Here is a 20,536-nt window from a genome sequence, read left to right as displayed (position 1 = left end):
ACAGTACTTTGTTTCCTGTTAACTAGACAAACTTAAACCTATACCAATACATCATCCCCATTTTTATTTTCAGCAATATTTCTGATATGATGTCTTATGAAATGCCTTCTGAAATTTGAAGTACAGTACATCCAGAATTGCTGAAAAATGTGTTGCTGGAAAAGTGCAGCAGGTCAGGCAGCATCCAAGGAGCAGGAGAATGGACGTTTCGGGCATAAGCCCTTCTTCAGGAATCCAGAATTGCACCAGGGTGTTTGGCTACACTCTGGTATGCATATAGATGATAAATAGAACGGTCTTATTTTGCCAGCTTCATTCACGAGCAATGTCTTCTTGCAAATCCATTCCGAATTTTATGCGTCAAGCTTAGGGGCCATCGTCAGCAATGTGTGCTGCCTCATCATATTCTGGTAAAGGCATACTTGAGTAGCAAGCAGGAAAACCCTCATGCACCACCAACATCATGACTCCATTAAATACAGAATTAACAGAACTACAGCAGCAGAGGAATTTATTCTGTTGAACCTATGCTAGGGATTTCACCCCAGTGAAATCCTTATCAGAAGTGTTAAATTCGCTTTAAAATATGGTGTCTGTCTCAATGCTGATGTATGATAATGCATTCTATATTCTAATAATCCTAATAAGTCAGAAAAAGTCTTTAACTTGTTTTGTCATTCTGCTAGTAATCATGACTCCAGCACTCATTATTGATTCAGAAGCCAAGTGGAAAAAAATCTTTTCACTATTTATCTACTAAAATCTTTTATAATTTTTGAAAATCTCTATTAAATCCCTCATGAACTAACCTGTTACAGTAGGAGATCAACTTTTGAACCATAAAATCATATTCCTACTGGCACTTTAACAAAAAATCTCTATAACTTTTCCAAGGTTTGAATATTCGCTCTATCACAGAGTTCTCAGAGCTATATTAAAATTACAGTATTTGCTGATACTTTGCTGAAATTCAATATTACTACCTTGTTTTAAATTCTGTGTCCAGAATTTCACTTTGCCTTTTAAGACCATTTCTACTTTACGGGTGTATATATTTCCTGGATCGCTCTGTAGAATTCACAAACATTTTAGGAGTTTACTTTTCATAATTTAAAAATTTTAGAAAATACATTATTCTGCATGTTACTGCATTGGGTTCCATTTGCTCATCTGATAATTTATATCCTCTTGCCACTTCCTATGTTATTTCTCAGTTTGTTAGGTCAAGACTTTGGTATCAGCAAACTTTAATTCCATTCCTCTGTGCCAATGTCCAAACTATTTTATACAAATAGAAAAAAAAAGATTTTGAACACAGATCACTGCTTATACGCGGCCAAACCAAAATCGTCTATTTCACTTTATGATATACTTTGTGCTCTCACCAACTCCACCATCCTTTTAATATCATCTTGTGATAGCTATCAAAAAGATTTTCAAAAATCATGTACATTCACTGGTTATCCCCACCCAGAAACAATTTCATAAATATTCAATTGCTTTGAAAATATTTAGCTTTGTTATAAAGATTAGATTACTTTACAATGTGGAAACAGGCCCTTCGGCCCAACAAGTCCACACCGACCCGCCGAAGCGCAACCCACCCAGACCCATTCCCCTACATTTAGCCTTGCACCTAACACTACGGGCAATTTAGCATGGCCAATTCACCTGACCTGCACATTTTTGGACTGTGGGAGGAAACCGGAGCACCCGGAGGAAACCCACGCAGACACGGGGAGAATGTGCTGCACAGTTTTGGACTGTGGGAGGAAACCGGAGCACCCGGAGGAAACCCACGCAGACACGGGGAGAATGTGCAAACTCCAGACAGTCAGTCGCCTGAGGCGGGAATTGAACCCGGGTCTCTGGCGCTGTGAGGCAGCAGTGCTAACCACTGTGCCACCGTGCCGCCCACTAATGCCACCATGCCGCCCATAAAGGGTTAAAACAATTTCTGTCACAAATGCAAATACCAAAGTAAAGCTTTATGTTAATTTCGATACCTCCCAAAGTCTTTCACAGCCGAAGTAGTTTCAAAGTGCAATCACTGCTATAATGTAGGGAACCATGACACGTCAATTGCAGATTGTCACAAACAGCAAGACAAATGACCACACAATCTGTTTTAATGATTTAGATTGAATTTTAAATGTTGGCTCTGATCAAAGGTTCTTCTTTGAAAAGTGCCATTTTTTTAATGCCCACATGATAGAACAGATGAAGCCTCAGTTTAGAGTGCCCTACAAAAGACTGCGTCTTTCACAATGCTGCACTTCCTCAGTCATGAAAGGAAGATAATCAAGTCCTGGATTACCATTTCCAGCTAGAACCTACTCAAGAGTGCTACTAATATCGGCACCAAGATCAGCACCTAATTTGCTGCATCTCTTGTTGCTTATTCAGAAATTGCTTGAGGATTAATACATATTGGGTGCAGGAGGCAGTTAGCTCAGTTGGCTGGATGGTCAGCTTGTAGATCAGATTATGGTCAATTGCATGGGGTTCAAACCCCATTCTGCCTGAGGTACTTAAGGCTGCCTCTTCATCCTGTCAATAGCAAATAAAGTTACAGCACTTTACTGTATTTCAGCAAATATTTACAAATGACGTATTCTTACAGAGAATATTCTGAGAGAAAACCTATGAAGGAAAAGAACACATACTGATCCTTCTTCCCCCATAACATCTGGACAAAGGATGGGTAGCATAGTGGCTATGTTATTGAATTGGTATACCAAAGACCTGGATTAGTGATTTGGAGATGAGCTCACGGTAGCCTGGGAATTAAAATTAATTAGTTAATTAAAACAAAATAAATAAAGATAAAAGCAGGAATTTAAAAAACATCAACAATGGTAACCGCAAAAGCGGAAGCACCAAAACTTGAAGGAACAAACACAAGTCTACAGACAAACTAAGGCTGAGTAAAACTGAAAACACATGTAATTTAAAAATCAGATGGTGGGTGGAAAGAATGCAGGAAAACCAACAATTTGGCAACAGCCATGATGTGCATGGGTCTTCAAACACAGTTAACAACAATGAAAGGCTCAAATGCCTGGTGACCTACCGAACTGAGAGTCATGAACAGATTGGCACTCGTCAAGGAAGTCAGTAAGCTTGCAAGGAAGATCTCAACTGTGACTCAGTCCTTGACCATACTCCATAATATATTACCCAACACCACTTCAGCACAACCCCAAGTAGGTCAAAAGGCCAACCAACAGCTGAAACCAGAAAACCACAAAGGCCACCAGTGCAGACGGAATCCTCATTGCAACACTGAAATATGGCAGAAAAGTATTCGTGACATGAATATATGATCTCATCTGTTATCTGAAAGGGAAAGCATTTGACCAGATTTCTGATATGTCATAATTGTGAATACCTTCAAGAAAGGAATTTATACCAGTTGTGATAACTACAGATTGGTTTCTCGGTCAAGCGCCACAGGGAAGGTCATTGATAAAATTCCTCTCAATTATCTCCTTGTAGTGGCTGAAGGGGCCCTACAGGAGTCACGATGTGTATTCTGTCTAATCAGAAATACAATAGACATGATCTTTGCAGCATGACAGTCAAGAAAGTGCAGAGAGCAGTAGCCTTCTTTGCTCTTAAAGTCCTTCATCTCTGTCACTGAGAGAGATTATGGAGCACCTTCTCATATTTTGTTACTTGCAGAAATTTATTACCATTCTCCAACTGTTGTTTGATGACACGCAAGCCGTGATACTCACCAGTGGAACTGCCACAGACCAAATACGTGTGTACATTGGATCAAACAATGGAGTCAGTTGCACAGCTCCAAACCAACCACGGAGGCACATGACAGTATGGACTGTAGTCTAAATATGCAGATGACAAAGGTCCTCCATCAGCCAGCTTCCCATCCCATAAAACTGTTCCCTGACTATCAAGATGGATAGAAAGTCAGTGAACACTGTGGGTCAATTCTCAAGGGTTGGGGGCCTCTTGCCAATGAGTGCAGGAATCAACAATGAAATGCAATGTTGCTTCCAGCATGCCAGTGCAACCTTTAGCTATGTGAGCAATAGGGTGTTTGATATCTGACCTCAAACTCAGCACCAACCTCTGGAGGGTAGTATTATTTCTTATATCTCTACATGCACCATAGACATGGGCAATGTACAACAAGCATCTCAAATCCCTATAGGAGTAGTATCAAAGACGACTCCACAAAATCCTATAATCCAACGGCAGGACAAGTCCTCCAATATCAGTGTCCTCTCTCAGGCCAACATCACCACATCAAAACACTGGTTACTGTCAATCAACTATACCACAGGTCAAATCATCTGCAAAAATTCAAAAATTACCTCTGGCATGGCAAGCAGTTGCCAGGATGGCAGAAAGAATGGTTCAAGGATATTCTCAAAAGCTCACTGAAATAATTCAATGTTCCTAATAACTCACATCAATCTCTTGTCCAAGACTGACCAACTCAAAATGAAGTATCCTCAAAGGTGCCAACTATCTTGATCATCTCCAAAAACCCAAATAGAGGCCAAGTGCAAGTAGCAGTATGAATGTGTGAAAGACACCCCTCTTTCTCTGAGATTATGCTCTCTGGTCATAAGTCCACCTACAAAGGGAAACAATCTTCAGCATCTACCCTGTCAAGTCCCCTAAAAGTCTTGTATGTTTAAATACGCTTGCCCCTCTCATTCTTCTAAATTCCAATGAGTTCAGCCCCAACGTACTCAACTTCTTATAAGACAGCCTCTCTATACCTGGTATTAGACAGTGGTACCAAATCTAGTTGTCTGGACTGTCCCCACTGCCAATATATCTTTCCTTAGATAATAAGACCAAAACTGTTCACATTATTCCAGCTGTGGTCTAATTACAGCCAAAGGAACCATATATCAATTGTCATAATTACTGGATATTTTTGTCTGGTTAGGCAGTCAAAATGGATTTAATTATGTTTGATGAACTTCATAAGAGTTTTTCTGAGGATGTTACATACAGAGCCAATTAGGCAGGGACTGGAGGATATGGATTTTGATTTTCAGAAGGGTTTTGACAAAAGGACACACAGAAGTTTTGTAAACAAAATTAAGTTGCATGGAATTGGAGAAAAAATGGATGTTTTTGGATTCATTAATTTGACAGAAAGGAAACAGTAGGAATAATTGTGTCACCTTCATGCTGGCTGGCTATACGACTAACGGGTACCACAAGGATTAGGGCCTAAACCCCAGGATTTCACAATCTACCTCAATGATTTGGGTGTGGAGACCAATTGTAATATTTCCAAGTTTACAGATAATACAAAGTTTGGTGGGAATGTGAGTTGAGAGGGAGATGCAAAGGGAATTCAAAGGAATTGAGAGAGTATGTAAAAGTGATGATAAGAATATTTTGTGCAAAAAACTTGGACTATCCATTTTATAGGAGAAACGGTGGGGCAGAGCATTTCCTTAATGGTGAGAGATTGGAAAATGTTGGTGTTCAAGGTACCTAGGTCTCGTTAATCATGAGTCACAGAAAACCAGCGTGCAGGTGCATCAAGCAATTTGGAAGGTGAACGCTATGTTAGTCTTCATTGCAAGAAGATTTGTGTAGAGAAACAAAGTAGTCTTGTTTTAATTTTAGCTAATACTTGTGAGACTATGCCAGGAGGTGTGCAATTCTGATGTTCTTGCCTAAGGAAGGGTGTACTTACCAAGAAGGAGTGCATCAGAGGTCCAACAGACTGATCTTGGGATGGCAGTTCTTATGAGGAAAAAGTGAGGAGACTGGAATTGTATTTTGTGGAGTTTAGAAGAATGAGAGTGATCTCATTGAAAATTATAAAATTCCTAAAGGAATAGACAGAGTAGACACAGAAAGGATGTTTCAGCGGTTGCTGGAATCGAGAATCAGGGTTTGCAGTTTCCGAATAAAAGGCAAATTATTTAGACTGGAGACGAAGGCAGTCTCTTCACCTAAAGGGTGATGAAACTTTGGAATTCTCTCCCCTGTGGTACTGAGGTAGTTCACTCATTAAGAAAGTTCAAGAAACAGGTTTCTAGTTATTAATTTCTAGTTATTCAAACTACATCTTGAGGTCATTTATCACTAATCCTAGCTATGTCATGATCCACCGACATTATTGGCCCAATTAGAAATGGCCACATGGTGCCATACACTTGGGAGAAAGTAGCCCTGGATGTCATCAATATTGACTTTAAGAATTAAAAATCACACAACATCAGGTTATAATCCAACAGGTTTAATTGGAAGCACACTAGCTTTCGGAGCGCCGTTCCTTCATCAGGTGATTTTTAACTTTGTACACCCCAGTCCAACATCGGCATCTCCAAATCATGACTTTAAGAGTGAAGGTTAAATGGCATCAGGTAAATATAAGCAAGAAAACCTCCACCTGATTAACAACTACCATTCTTCATCGGCTGGTCAATCCATTCTTCTCCATGTTGAGCACCACTTGCACGAAACAGTGGCTAGAAAGAATACAATTAAGTAAGCTAGGTGGGGGATGTCCAAGTATATCAGTAAGACTCACTTAGTAGCACAGATACAGACTTAGATGGCTTATCCCTGAAGGATCAAGTGTAAGAAATGGGGTTATGATAGGTGATAAGAGTTGTTGGTGGAGTAAGACATCGATAAGGATAGCGATGAAGATAATAAGAAAAATGACACAGAGGTTAACAACATAGACATAGACTTGATCCCACCCTCACTACTCTCCCCTCCGCAGATACATCTGTCCTTTACAATCTTGGTAGAAGTTCCATCTTTACACTGAGTACACCCTCCAATGTGTTGTGATGTATCATTGTGAACAGATCAAGAAGCTCAAAATTGGATATTCATATAACTAAAAAGCTCACCCTCACTCTTTCATTACCATCAAGCCTGGGAATTGACTTTGCTTGAATGAGGAGTGTCGAAGAACACGTCAAGAGCATTAGCAGCTGTACCTCGGTGCCATTCTGGTGAACTTCAACATAAGACTTTTTACATGCTAAATAGAGGAAGCAAAACACCAACAAACTTGAAAGAAGCTCCTCAATTATGCATATGCATGCATGAAGGTGGTGGATAATTAAAACTACTAGTTTTGAGAAGATTTGTAGCTCAGGTTGAGGTTCCGAATGTAGGTTTGCTCGCTGGGCTGGAAGGTTCATTTTCAGGTTAGTTATCATACCAGGTAAGATCTTCAGTGAGCCTCCGAACAAAGCACTGTTGGGTGCTTCCTGCTTTCTATTTATATGTCATATAAACATAAATAAATATAAACGTATAAATAGAAAGCAGGAAACACCAGCAGTGCTTCGACCGGAGGCTCACTGAAGACGTTACTTGGTGACGAAACATCTGAAAATGAACTTTCAAGCTCAGTGAGCAAACCTACATCCAGAATTAAAACTACTGATGGGAATGGATGGCTCCATGAATATCCACATTGTCAATAAGGCTAGATTGAGTGATTAAGACAAGGCTGAGGCATTTTCAGCCATCTTCTGCCAGAAATGCCTGGCGACTGATTTATCTGACCTCTTTAATATACACAACATCAAATATGCCAGTCTGTAACTAAATTATGGTTCAAACTGTATGTTATCTCTAAATGACCAAGGATACCCCTAACACAGTTGTACTGCTAAAAATTCACATTCCAGAACTAGCCATCGCGTTACCCATTATTCCAAAGCAATTGCAACAATATCATTTATCCAACAAAGTGGAACATTGTTCAGTTTGTCTTCTCCACAAAAAGGAAGATAAATTTAAATGAGCCACTTCCAACTCCATCGAACTACTCATAATCACCAAAGTAATGGAAGTTCTGTCAAGTAGTACTTGATCATTAGCAACTGCTCAACAATGTTCAGTTTGGGTTCCACCAGGACTGCCTGGTTCTAGACATGAGAACAGTCCAAACATAAATGCAGGGCTGATTATCAGAGGTGAGGTAACTGTGACTGCTAATGACATCAAGAAGCCCTAGCAAATTTGAAGTCAGTGGGAATTAGGGGGCACCTTTTCCATTGCTGGAGTTGTAACGAGCACACAGGAAAGTCGTTGTGATTAGAGGTAGTCAATCACCTCACTCCCAAGATTTCAAAACAGCAATTCTTTAGGAGAGGGCCCAAACATGTTTTTATCCTTATTGAGCAGTGATTGAACTGCACTTGAGAAATACTGTGGCTACAACAGCATATCAAAAAATGCATATTCTACAGCAAGAAACTGAATTCTTGATTTTCCAAAGTCTTTGGCATGGTCTACACATGGCATGTTAGGAGTGTAATGAAATACCCTACACTTAAATGAATGAGTAGAACTCCAACACTCATGAAGCTCAACAACATGCAGGTTAAAACACTTTTGCTTGGTACCCAAAATACCATCTTAAACATTCTGTCCCTTCACCAATGACAAAATGCCGATGCATTTTAGTAACTTGCCAAGGTTTCTTTGGCAGTGCTTTCCAAATTCATGATACATGAAGAAAAGGGTGGGAACACTACCATCCTGAAGGATCCTCTCCAAGCCACACTCCATCCTGACTTGGGAATACAGTGCCACTTCTTTATTCCTGCTGACTCAAATCTTGTAACTTTCTAATCAGCAGCACAGTGGAAGTACTTTCAGCACACAGACAGCACCAGCTCAAGAAGACAGCTCAGCATCAAATTAAGGTCAATTAAGGATGAGCAATACTTACATCCAATAATGAATTTAAAGAACAGCTTTCCAGGTTAAGACAAATAAGGATGGTAGCTCACCTGTACCATGAATATATTTAAAACAAGTCATACATTCTAGACAGACAGGGGGATGCAAATTTCACTCTTCGTGCCTCTTGTAAGGAGCACACAAGATTATAAAAATGGGAAATTCAGAGGGCCTGAATCAGTATAGACAATTAAAATTGCAAGATCAATGAAGCTGACTGCTTATGGTTCTTTACCTTTTAAGCAAATTCTACTCGCTTAAATTGCTGAGTTTACTTATTGTCATCATCTCCAAATCTCTTTGTCATTCAAGTTAATGTTTAAAAATAGATTTTCAATATTCCACCTCCCCCACAACATAAAAATGATCAGTAATATATATCAATAAATAAAAGGGATGTTAATCATAATAAATGTTTACTGATCAGTTTCGATCCTTGTAATGAAGGTGACAGCAATCCTTAGATAGACAGCCACTTAAGTGAAAAAGCAATTGTCCTACTAAGAAAGACTCCATACCTGTCGGTTAGCTTCAATATATGAAGCTAGAGTATTTACACGATAGCACATCCCTTCCTTCATAATATGAGCATAGCAACGAAGCTTGGTTCCATGATATGGATCATTCATATCTCCATGGTGATCATTCCAAAATGATTTTTTTCTGGCTAAATTCAGAAGATCATCTTCTTTTGCATAACTTAATATATCTTTAATGGAAAACACAAACAAACAGTTAAGCACAATGAACGGTAAGCAAAATGACTGCAAACTGTGAAGTAACACAAACGATCATTCTATGAGGATGAATTAAAATTCTGAAACAGTCTGAGTTAAAGCAAAACCCAGGTAAACTGTGAAATTCATTATCATTAGGACATACACTAGACATTACTTTTGTCTCTACTGAAAATGGTTATCTTGATATTTTTGATATCTCCAAGTGCTCATTAGATATTGTACAAACCAGGTGCAGAGTTAAGTCCATTTGCACCTCCTCCTGTCAGGAATTAGTGCACTTAATTCAGAAGTTTATCATTGCATATCATGATGCTTTTTCTATTCTCCATACTAGCTATCCTCATGGTTTTTCTGGTTAGTACTGATGATCCTACACTTGTTTTAACTGCATTTTGAGTTTGGAACATTTCCAACGAGAAACTAGTCAAATAGGAATAGTCAAAGCTAACAAAATACCTTTGAAAAATAGAGAAACTTCTACTTACATCCAGGTTTGAAAGCCAAAATTAGAATTGAGTTTTCTGCACCAATCTATTTGATTAGGTTAAATTCTTATGAATAATCCAGATACCAATCAGATTTTGAAAATGCAATGCTGCTATATTAATAACATGAAAGACAGCCACAGCGAACAGTATTTCTTTATGCTTTGCCTTTTAAAGCAATGCTTCAAAATTAATTTTTTTTAGAAAAACAAGGTAGTTCTATACTGAACAATGCCATTCCAAGTACCGTTTTAGGAATACTGCATTCATTTCTAATACAACTACACTTCTGGAGACCATATACATTGAACAGAAGAATTACCCCTTTCAAAAATACCAGCTTTGCAAAAAATACAATGCTACAACTGATCAAAAATTTTAAGTTGCTTTTTCTTTTCAAAAAGCTAGAAACTAACACTCGATCTCTTTCAAAGGGATAGTGATATAGTTTCCCAACACTTTTATGTTTCTAGAATAATTATCTTAACAGCATGAGATAATAAGCCTACTCCATCCTGTAACTTATCCAGGCTTTATCTGAATCAAGAGGTACATGCAGCAAATGAGTGGATTACACAAAAGACCACTGCTTTAGAATGTTCAACTCAACTAGATTCAGAATTCTGGCCTTGTTCAGATAGATTGAGTCTACTGCAGAATCCTAACTGTCTGGATGCAGAATATTTGACCTTGTGGAGAAGGACAAATCCTGATCTTATTTATTTTTTCAGTTGTTGAGGGATATTAAGAATTACACCATTTACAATAGCGTATGTTAGATGCTGTGAAGGAAATGCAATAAAAGGATTTAGCTTCAGGAAAAGAGTTGTTGTTGTTGGTTCATCTTGTGTCTTACAATAACAGTGCTGTCCAAAAGTCCACCAGGATATTGTAAGGATTTGACCCATCTCAAGAGAGAATAAGATCTCATTACATTGCCCACCATAATTGACTAACATCAGGAATTCACTATGACAATGTAAAATAGGCTACAGTGCTCTTCAGTTCTACTCTTTGAAGTTTCTACTTCTAAACTCAAGGACAAAAAAAACTCGTAGATGATAACTGATTCAGAGTCGCAGATTCTGAGAGATCTGTCTGCTGGAGCAAATGACCTATAGCTTTTACACAGAACTACAGGAATGCTCTTCTACTTAGTGTGTTTAAAATACTGTATAAACATAAACTATTGATGTATACTCTTGTAAATGCTGCATTGAAAATATAAATAACACTGCATCAGTGTGAAGTTTATTTTTTTTCAAAGACATTTTATATTAAAAATTTAATTGGACTGCAAATTAACTTTTATTAATTTAAACATGTAAATCTGTTTTAGAATATTTAGTTTCTTTGATGTAAACAAAAGACAAAGCAAGACCCCAATATTCAGCATTCCTTCATAAGATCTGGAGAAATGATCTTTAAACGGAAAATACACCCTGTAATACGTATGAATATATAGAAACTTGAAAAAAGTTAAAAAATGATCAAACCACTTTTTGGTTTAGTGCAGGCTGGGACTACGAACATTCTGTGCTTGGAAAACTCATTATGTTCACTGTCACTGGACTAACCTATAGATTTGAAGTTTCTCTTCTGATCTTCATTGGCATCAGTTTTAGAAAGCTGAGAAGAGCTAGGAGCAGCAAACTGCTTTCGGACCAGAAATGGTATCAGTTCACCCCGGATTGACAAGAAAGACCTTTTGAAGAAGAAACATTATTAAGGATAATTATGGTATATTGCCATAGTAGATTGAGAGGATGTGCAACTAATTATGGTACAGTCTAATCATAATCACTGCAATATTCCCATAGAGAATGTCTCTTTGATGGCCTGCCTAGACAAAGCAGCAAATGGGCAAGGTGATGAAAATGAAGTACTTCTATTCGAATGTGAAGGGTAAGTGGGACCTACTGCATCACAACTTACTGTGGCAACTGGCATTGCATGAAATCTGACACAAAACTAAATAACAAAGCAGGATAAAGCAGATCTGCCCAGTAATCTGATTTTTAAAAAAATCTTGTTAATATTCATAGATTAGTATAAAATAAAACTTGAATCAAAATGTGAAATTGAAGGTTAGACCCAGAACAGTTTCCTGAGGAACTCCTGCAGAGAAGCCCTGGAGCACGATTATTTTTCTTTGTGCTAGGTCTGACTCCAATCCACAGAAAGACCAAAAGCATCTCCACCTCCACACTAGCCACCCCTCCTGCCACTTTGGAAAATCAATCCTTAATTGAATATTCAAGTAAATATTTATGCTACGTTCATTATGATTGCATCACCACAAATCTAAACTCTGTTAAATTTCTGATTCTGCTTGACTGCAGGTTGTTGAGTTAAAAATTTTGAAACACAGGTTGCAATTATTACATAAAAGATAAATTCAGCAGATACTGGAAATCTGAAAGAAAAACAGAAAATGCTGAAGAAATGTTTTGGGTCCAATATGAGTTCTTCAGAAATGGACAGTGAAAAAGAATGAACTGTTCTGAAGTATCAGACTCAAAACATGAACTCTGATTCTCTCTCCACAGATGCAGCCAGACCTGCTGAATTTCTTCCAACAATTTCTGTTTTTGTTTCAGATTTACAGCATCTGCAGTTCTTTACTATTAACACAAAACAGATTTCTCTTTTTCAATGCGAGATCACTACCTTTAATTTCTTTACTGAAGTTATTTAGTTAAAATATTTATTAACCTAAGCAATAGCCTGTGAATGAATGCTGATCTAATGCAATTGCGAAAGGTGAAACAGTTTAGAATTTATCATCCCAGTATAATTTCAACAGGATATGGATTATATTACAGGTCTTATTTACCTATTAATATTCAGCAGAAGAATTACTGGGAAATTGAATCATTTAACTGATGCACATTTCACGCTAAGAAGTGAGTTTCAGAAGTACATCCCCACTTCCAAAGCATCAGTGTCACATTTTCTTGTAGTCTGGGTAAAATGGCGAATTGCTTACAGATTCATGCGGCTACTTTGCTCATTTTCTCTTGGCCATCCTGCTTCACGAGAAAACAATCTTTTTTATTGTCTCTTGGTGACACCTAACTTGTCTCTTTCCTTCTTAAATATTTAAAGCACTTTCTTTTGCTTCAGAAGATGTGAGCATCATTGGTAAGGTCAACTTTGCTGCTCAATCTTACTTGCCCTTGTAATGAGTTGCTTGCTAGGTCATTGCAGAGGGCAGGCAAGAATCAAACACATTGTTGGGAGTTTGGAGTCACATGTAAGCTAGACTGAGTAGGGATGGCAGATTTCCTTCCCTTTAATGGACTGCCTTGGGACCCTGCAACCACATGGGATCAATGTGGATTGCACCAGTTTCCTCATTTCCCCTACTCCCACATTATTCGAGACCCAAGCCTCCAACTCGGCACCACCCTCGTGACCTGTCCATCACATTTCCCATCTATCCCTCCACCTTCCTCTCCGACCTATCACCTTCACCCCCACCTTCATCCACCTATCGCATTCTCAGCTACCTTCCCTCCCAACCCCACCCCCATCTCATTTATCTCTCAGCATTCCTGGCCTACAAGCCTCATTCCTGTTCAAGGGCTTATGCCCGAAACATCAATTCTCCTACTCCTCGATGTTGCCTGACCTACTGTGCTTTTCCAGCACCATACTCTCGAAAGTTAAAAATTACACAATGCCAGGTTATAGTCCAACAGGTTTATTTGGAAGTACTAGCTTTCAATGCACTGCTAGTTACCTGATAAAGGACCAGTGTTCTGAAAGCTAGTGCTTCCAAATGAACCTGTTGGACTATAACCTGGTGTTGTGAGATTTTTAACTTTTTGTGAGAACAAGGTCCATAGTCCAATTGGTGAGTAAATAAATTCTCCGTTTTTTTGTTCTTAGATTGATTTATGTACCCAACTTACTAAAATTTTTTTGAATTTTCTCAGTGTTTTGTCATTTTTGTGATATGAAGACCACATCGTTAAATGTACAGTGGCTACATCATATACAAGTTTAATAGAATTTTGCAACTTTTGAATTCTATACCTGTAAACAGTAAAAATTGTTTTACTAGCATTTTCAATTGTCTTGCTAATCTGAAAGAAAGTCTTTAGTGGTTTGTTCACCTCGATCTCCAAGTTCCCATTGCACATTGGCTCCTTTCCATTTCTTACTGTCTAAGGTACAGGTAAATTTTCTATTTTTCTACCAAAGTGCATCTCCTCACAATTACCTATGTTAAATTTCATTTAGAATTTAGGTGCCCATCTTGAAAGTTTTCTAATGTCTTGAAATAAGTTGCATTGTCAGTGTTAGCTATACTCCTGACTCCATATGACCGAACTTTTGTCATAAACTTAACATTTGATAGCTTACCAAAGGCATTTTTAAAAATCCAAATGGACATCATCTACATTAGCCTTGACTAATCTTTTAGTTATCTTTTCAAATAATTCTCAGGTTGGTTAATCACAACTTAGCTTTGAAGAATGCACATGGGGTATTTCTCTAAAATATATTTTCTCTCAGTAGATGCTGTGTAAAGTTCTCTTTCCTACAACTGGGGTCTAATGCCCAGGACAGCGGTTTCTCAGACGAGTTACAACATTAAAGACATTTGGACAGGGTATGAATAGGAAAGAGTTAGAAAGATATGAGCCAAACACAGGCAAGTGGGACTAGCGTCATAGTCATACAGCACAGAAACAGACCCTTCAGTCAATCAGTCCATGCCAACCACAATGCCAAACTAAACTAGTCCTACCTGCCTGCGCTTGTCCCATATTCCTCCAAACGTTTCTTATTCATGTAGTCTTTTAAATATTGTAACTGTACCCACATCCTCTGGAAGTTCATTCCACATACAAGCCACTCTGTGTAAAAAGAATTGTGCCTCATGGCCTTTTAAAAAACTTTCTTCTCTCACCTTAAATATATGTCTCCTAGTCTTGAAATCCCCAACCTTAGGGAAAAGACACCTGCCATTCATCTTATATATATCCCTCATTATTATATAAACCTCTATTTAGGTCACCTCTCAACCTCTTATGCTGTAGCGAAAAAAGTCACAGCCTATCCAGCATCTCCTTGTAACTCAAACCTTCCATTCCTGGCAACATAATGGTAAATCCCTTCTGATCCATCCCAGCTTAATAATATCCTTCCTATAACAGGAAGACCAGAACTGGACACAGTACTCCAGAAGCAGCCTCATCAATGTCATGCACAATCTCAACATGACATCCCCACTCTTATACTCAAAAGTCTGAGCAATGAAGGCAAACATGCTAGACGCCTTCAAAGCTATCCTATCAGTATGTGACGCAAACTTCAAAGAATTATATACCTGAACCCCTACAGTCTCTCTGTTCTACAACATTGCCCAAGGCTCTAATTTTAATTGTATAAGTCTTGCCTTTGTTTATTTTACCAAAATGAAATACCTTGCATTTATCCAAATTAAACTCCATCTGCTAATCTTCAGCCCATTGATCAAATTAATCAAGATCTCTTTGTAATCTTAGATATCCTTCTTCACTGTCTACTATACCACCAATCTTGGTGTCATCCACATCATGACTAGATTAGTCTGGGAAACTTTGTCGGCATGGATGTCTTGGACCGAAGGGTCTGTTTCCGTGCTGTATGACTCTCTGTTCTTCTATCACTTATTTTAATGTAGAGACTGAGGGAGAACTCGCCATTTGTAAACAGAACTGGCTCAAAGGTAGAAGACAGAGGGTGGTGGTAGAAGGTTGTTTTTCAGACTGGAGGCCTGTGACCAGTTGAGTGCCACAAGCATCAGCGCTGCGTCCACTACTTTTCATCATTTATATAAAGGATTTGGATGTGAGTATAAGAGGTATAGTTAGTAAGTTTGCAAATGACACCAAAATTGGAGGTGTAGTGGAAAGGGAAGAAGGTCACCTTAGATTACAAAGGGATCTTGATCAGATGGGCCAATGGGCAGATGGAATTTCATTTAGATAAATGTGAGGTGTTGCATTTTAGGTAAGCAAATCTTTGCAGGACTTATACACTTAATGGTAAGGTCCTAGGGAGTGTTGCTGAACAAAGAGACCTTGGAGTGCAGGTTCATAGCTCCTTGAAAGTGGTGTCGCAGGTAGATAGGATAGAGAAGACGACGTTTGGTATTCTTTCCTTTATTGGTCAGAGTATTGAAAACAGGAGTTGGGAGGTCATGTTGCGGCTATACAGGACATTGGTTAGGCCACTGTTGGAATATTGCGTGCAATTCTGGTCTCCTTCCTATTGGAAAGGTGTTGTGAAACATGAAAGGGTTCAGAAAAGATTTACAAGGATGTTGCCAGGGTTGAAGGATTTGAGCTATAGGGAGAGGCTGAACAGGCTGGGGCTGTTTTCCCTGAAGCGTTGGAGGCTGAGGGATGACCTTATAGAGGTTTACAAAATTATGAGGGGCATGGATAGGATAAATAGGCAAAGTATTTCCCCTGGGGTCGGGGAGTCCAGAACTAGAGGGCATAAGTTTAGGGTGAGAGGAGAAAGATATAAAAGAGACCTACGGTGCAACTTTTTCACGCAGAAGGTAGTACATGTATGGAATGAGCTGCCAGAGGAAGTGGTGGAGATTGGTACAATTGCAACATTTAAGAGGCATTTGGTGGGTAAATGAATAGGAAGGGTTTGGAGGGATATGGGCCAGGTGCTGGCAGGTGGGACTGGATTGGGTTGGGATATCTGGTCGGCATGGACGGGTTGGAAGGGTCTGTTTCCATGCTGTATATCTCTATGACGCTGTGACTCTAACAGCATTAGCTCTGTGTCAGTCCTCTGGTACAATTCCATTTCTCTGGAATCTCTTTCTAACCAGTACCTCTGTTGCTTCATGCTGTGTTTCCTTATGTTTGTGAAGTAACTCAAGTGAGGACCCTATGCAATTGCAAGGGACCAAACAAACACACTAATCAGTAATCCCCAATAGCAATGGCTCAGAAGTAGAGACTTTAAATGTTATAATGATTAGGAAAAAGTGAGGGCTGCAGATGCTGGAGATCAGAGTTAAAACATTGTGGCGCTGAAAAAGCATAGCAGGTCAGGCAGTATCTGAGAAGCAGGAGAGTTGATGTTTCTGGCATAAGCCCTTCATCAGGAATGTGTGGGAGGCCCAAGAGGGCTGAGAGATAAATAGGAGGTGAGGCTGGATGGAATGTAGCTTGGAAGGCGATAGGTGGTCCTGTGGCTGACCCCAACAACCTTACTGCCCTGTGGCCAACCACTTCAACTCCCCCTCCCACTCCACCAAAGACATGCAAGTCCTGGGCCTCCTCCAAAGCCAAATCCAAGCCACCCTATGCCTGGAGAAGAAACGCCTCATCTTCTGCCTTGGGAGCCTCCAATCACACAGCATCAATGTCAATTTCACCAGTTTCCTCATCTCCTCTCCCCCAACCGTATCCCAGATTCAACCCTCCAACTCGGCATCGCCCTCTTGAATTGTCCTACCCGTCCATCTTCCTTCCCACCTATCCATTCCACTCTTTGCACAGACCTATCACCATCACTCCCCACCGTCATATACCTATCACCTTCCAAGCTACTTTCCTCCCAGCCCCAACCCCTCCCATTTATCTCTCAGCCCCCTTGCGCCACCCCACACCACCCGACATTCCTGAAGATGTCAACTCTCCTGCTCCTTGGATGCTGCCTGATGTGTTGCGTTTTTCCAGTGCCACACTTTTTGACTTTAAGAGTAATATCCAGCGCTTATTTTAATTACCTAGATATTGCTTTTCAGAGCTTTAAACTCGATAATCAAATCATTGGAAATTACTATAAACCTGATTTTTTAGTGTTATTTCGTTAGAGTTAGAGAAGTACAGCATGGAAATAGACCCTTAGGTCCAACTCGTCCATGCTGACCAGATATCCTAAATTAATCTAGTCCCATTTGCCAGCATTTGGCCCATATCCCTCTAAACCCCTTCTATTCATATACCCATCCAGATTCCTTTTAAATGTTGCAATTGTACCAGCCTCCACCATGTCCTTTGGCAACTCATTCCATACATGCACCCCCCACTGCGTGAAAAAGTTGGCCCTCAGGCCCCTTTTAGATCCTTCCCCTCTCATCTTAAAACTATGCCCTCTAGTTTCGACTCCCCACCCCAAGAAAAATACCTTGTCTCCTTACCCTAGCCATGCCCCTCATAATTTTATAAACCTGTATATTAGTTCAAATAAAGAGAGAATTCCAGCTGTCTATCACTTTTGTCTTCAATGTACCAGGTGTAACAAAGTGTATAAAATTATTCTGCAAGTTTAGTGGACAAAAGGTGTTCATATTTTCTAACGAGGCACATTGTTGAGAGTGTTAAAGGTTTACAAACCCTCCTGAATATGTTTCATGCAAATGTGATATCTTTTTATGTAGGTCGGGCAGATTTCTGTTTTACTGTATGAACACCTTACAAGGAGACCCTGTTGGATTTATGTCAAGGTGGAGCCCAGACTAAACTATTAACTTTTCCCTAAGCGCTCCTTTATATCACAACTGTAACATAGGTTTCCTGGCATGATCCTTAAGCCCAGGAGAGCCTAGCAAAATCTGATGCTGGAGCTGGTGGCCCAAATACAGCTGCCTGAAAGATGCATTTCAAGAAATAATAAAAACAAATTTCTAAAAGAGACTCAGCTCAGACTACGAATGCCTACCTGCCATCTGCATACCGTATGTTGGTCTTATTAAAGAGATTCTGACTGCTTTTATTGTTACTAAAATCTTGGAATTTAAATAAACATTTGTATAGTTAAGTTTATTTCCGCCAATTTTACATTAACAGCATAAGGAAAACTTGGAATGATACTTTACTGGATAGTTTCAAAGAGACAGAAACGCTTTTTTAGGCCTAAGTAAACTATTTGAGAAAATAGTATACAGTTTGTAATAAAAAAATCAAATAAAATTTAACAGCGTTCACTTGTGCTCGCTTTCTCAGCAATATGCTTTTTACAGCAATGATGGTAACAGGATTACTATGTTTTTATGATGTTTATTTAAAAATGAATAGTTACAAAAATAATAAATATATAGTCAAGTCTTGCTACTTTGGAATTACAAAGCCTGTATTTCACAATCTTGACATTATGCAGCAAGTTATCACACTGAAGTGAGTAATATGTTCCAATATGCAATTCACATGAGTCTCAGGAGATGCTTGGATTGATGGATATAGAGAACAGGCAGTTGGGAAGGGGTGAGGTTAAGGTTATGCAAAGGGACAGATTTATTGATCCAATCGGCCATTCACTATTCTTTATGTTACTAGCATATTTTCTACTGCACTGCTCAGAGGAAAGTAGTTTTTGTTTCGCTGATTAAAGTCAGAAATAGGAATTCCAACCCTTATTTCGCCCCAGATTGGAAGATTTTACACTGCTGTTTTACAAGTACAGAAGCATTGTACTACATAATGTTTTATTATGTTGCTAATGGGAAGCTGGGTGCACCTGACATTGTGATTACAGCAAATACAAAATTGAGATCAAATAGATGTGTTTTGCACTGCTCGGATTGCTTCTGTGAAAGGAAATTTTTTTTTCAAAATTCTTTTGTTCAGTAAGTGTGACATGGAAAATTTCCATTTGTCACAAATTGTTATGGGTCTTTCATGTGTAGATTATTTTAGGCGATATCTAAATGAGATTTGTAATGCTTCACTGAATGTAATGAAGTTTGTGAAAATTAATAAATAATCTTCTGTAGTTTTATGCAAGTGCATGGACTGAAACCCAATTCTATTGACATACAGAGATAATATGTACATATAGCTTGCCTCATAACAGTGCTGGTCTATTTGGAGTGTTATCAACATGGCTAAGAAACTAACCCACTTGATAATTTAAGCTTTTTTAAATTCTCCTGTGGGATTTGGGCATCACTGGCTGGTCAGCATTATTGCCCATCCCTAGCTGCCGTTGAGAAGGTGGTGATGAGCTGCTTTCTTGAACCATTTAAACCTTAAGACAGGAATAGGTCCTTCAGCTTCATAAACCTATTCCGCTGTTCTAAATCACGGCTGATCAACTATCTTTACACCATTTTCCAGCACTATCCCCATATTCCTGAGGAAGGTTTGGATAACCTGTTAACAGCTATGGACAAAATTTATAAGAGAGACCACCTGTTAAACACATACGAGGCATGGACAGTCTTTGATAAAGTTTAAAAAGTCAGATGGTTATTCAATCGAAGACTATCTAACCAAGTCTGAAGATTACATACACATGACTGAAAGAGTTATATTCTAAAATACCACATTCAGTGCTTGTCTTTATTATGCTAAAATACTGAATGGGGATAGTCATCTAGTGTTAACTGGAGTTAGATTATTAGAAAGAGAAAGTGAGGACTGCAGATGCTGGAGTTCAGAGCTGAAAATGTGTTGCTAGAAAAGCGCAGGTCAGGCATCATCCAAGGAGCAGGAGAATCGACGATTCGGGCATGAGCCCTTCTTCAGGAATGAGGAAAGTGTGCCAAGCAGGCTAAGATAAGAGGTAGGGAGGAGGGACTTGGGGGAGGGGGGTTGGAAATGCGGTAGGTGGAAGGAGGTTAAGGTG

The 20,536-nt window shown here is 39.1% G+C and overlaps 1 protein-coding gene across 1 annotated transcript in view; it reads right to left on the bottom strand.

Annotated features, from left to right (window-relative positions):
- Positions 1-20,536, bottom strand: part of eif2b3 (eukaryotic translation initiation factor 2B, subunit 3 gamma) — a 141,296-nt gene that overhangs the window by 47,701 nt on the left and 73,059 nt on the right. The window contains exons 7-8 of the mRNA XM_043699051.1: positions 11,521-11,648; positions 9,237-9,427 (exon numbers count right to left, since the gene is read on the bottom strand). Of these exons, the coding sequence (XP_043554986.1) occupies positions 9,237-9,427; positions 11,521-11,648 (319 nt within the window). The remainder of the gene's footprint in view (positions 1-9,236; positions 9,428-11,520; positions 11,649-20,536) is intronic.

The sequence above is a fragment of the Chiloscyllium plagiosum genome, chromosome 11, assembly GCF_004010195.1.
Source record: "Chiloscyllium plagiosum isolate BGI_BamShark_2017 chromosome 11, ASM401019v2, whole genome shotgun sequence".
In the NCBI taxonomy this organism is placed as follows: Eukaryota; Metazoa; Chordata; class Chondrichthyes; order Orectolobiformes; family Hemiscylliidae; genus Chiloscyllium; species Chiloscyllium plagiosum.
Note: the sequence above shows the minus strand (reverse complement) of the source record. Positions and strands in the feature narration are given on the sequence as shown.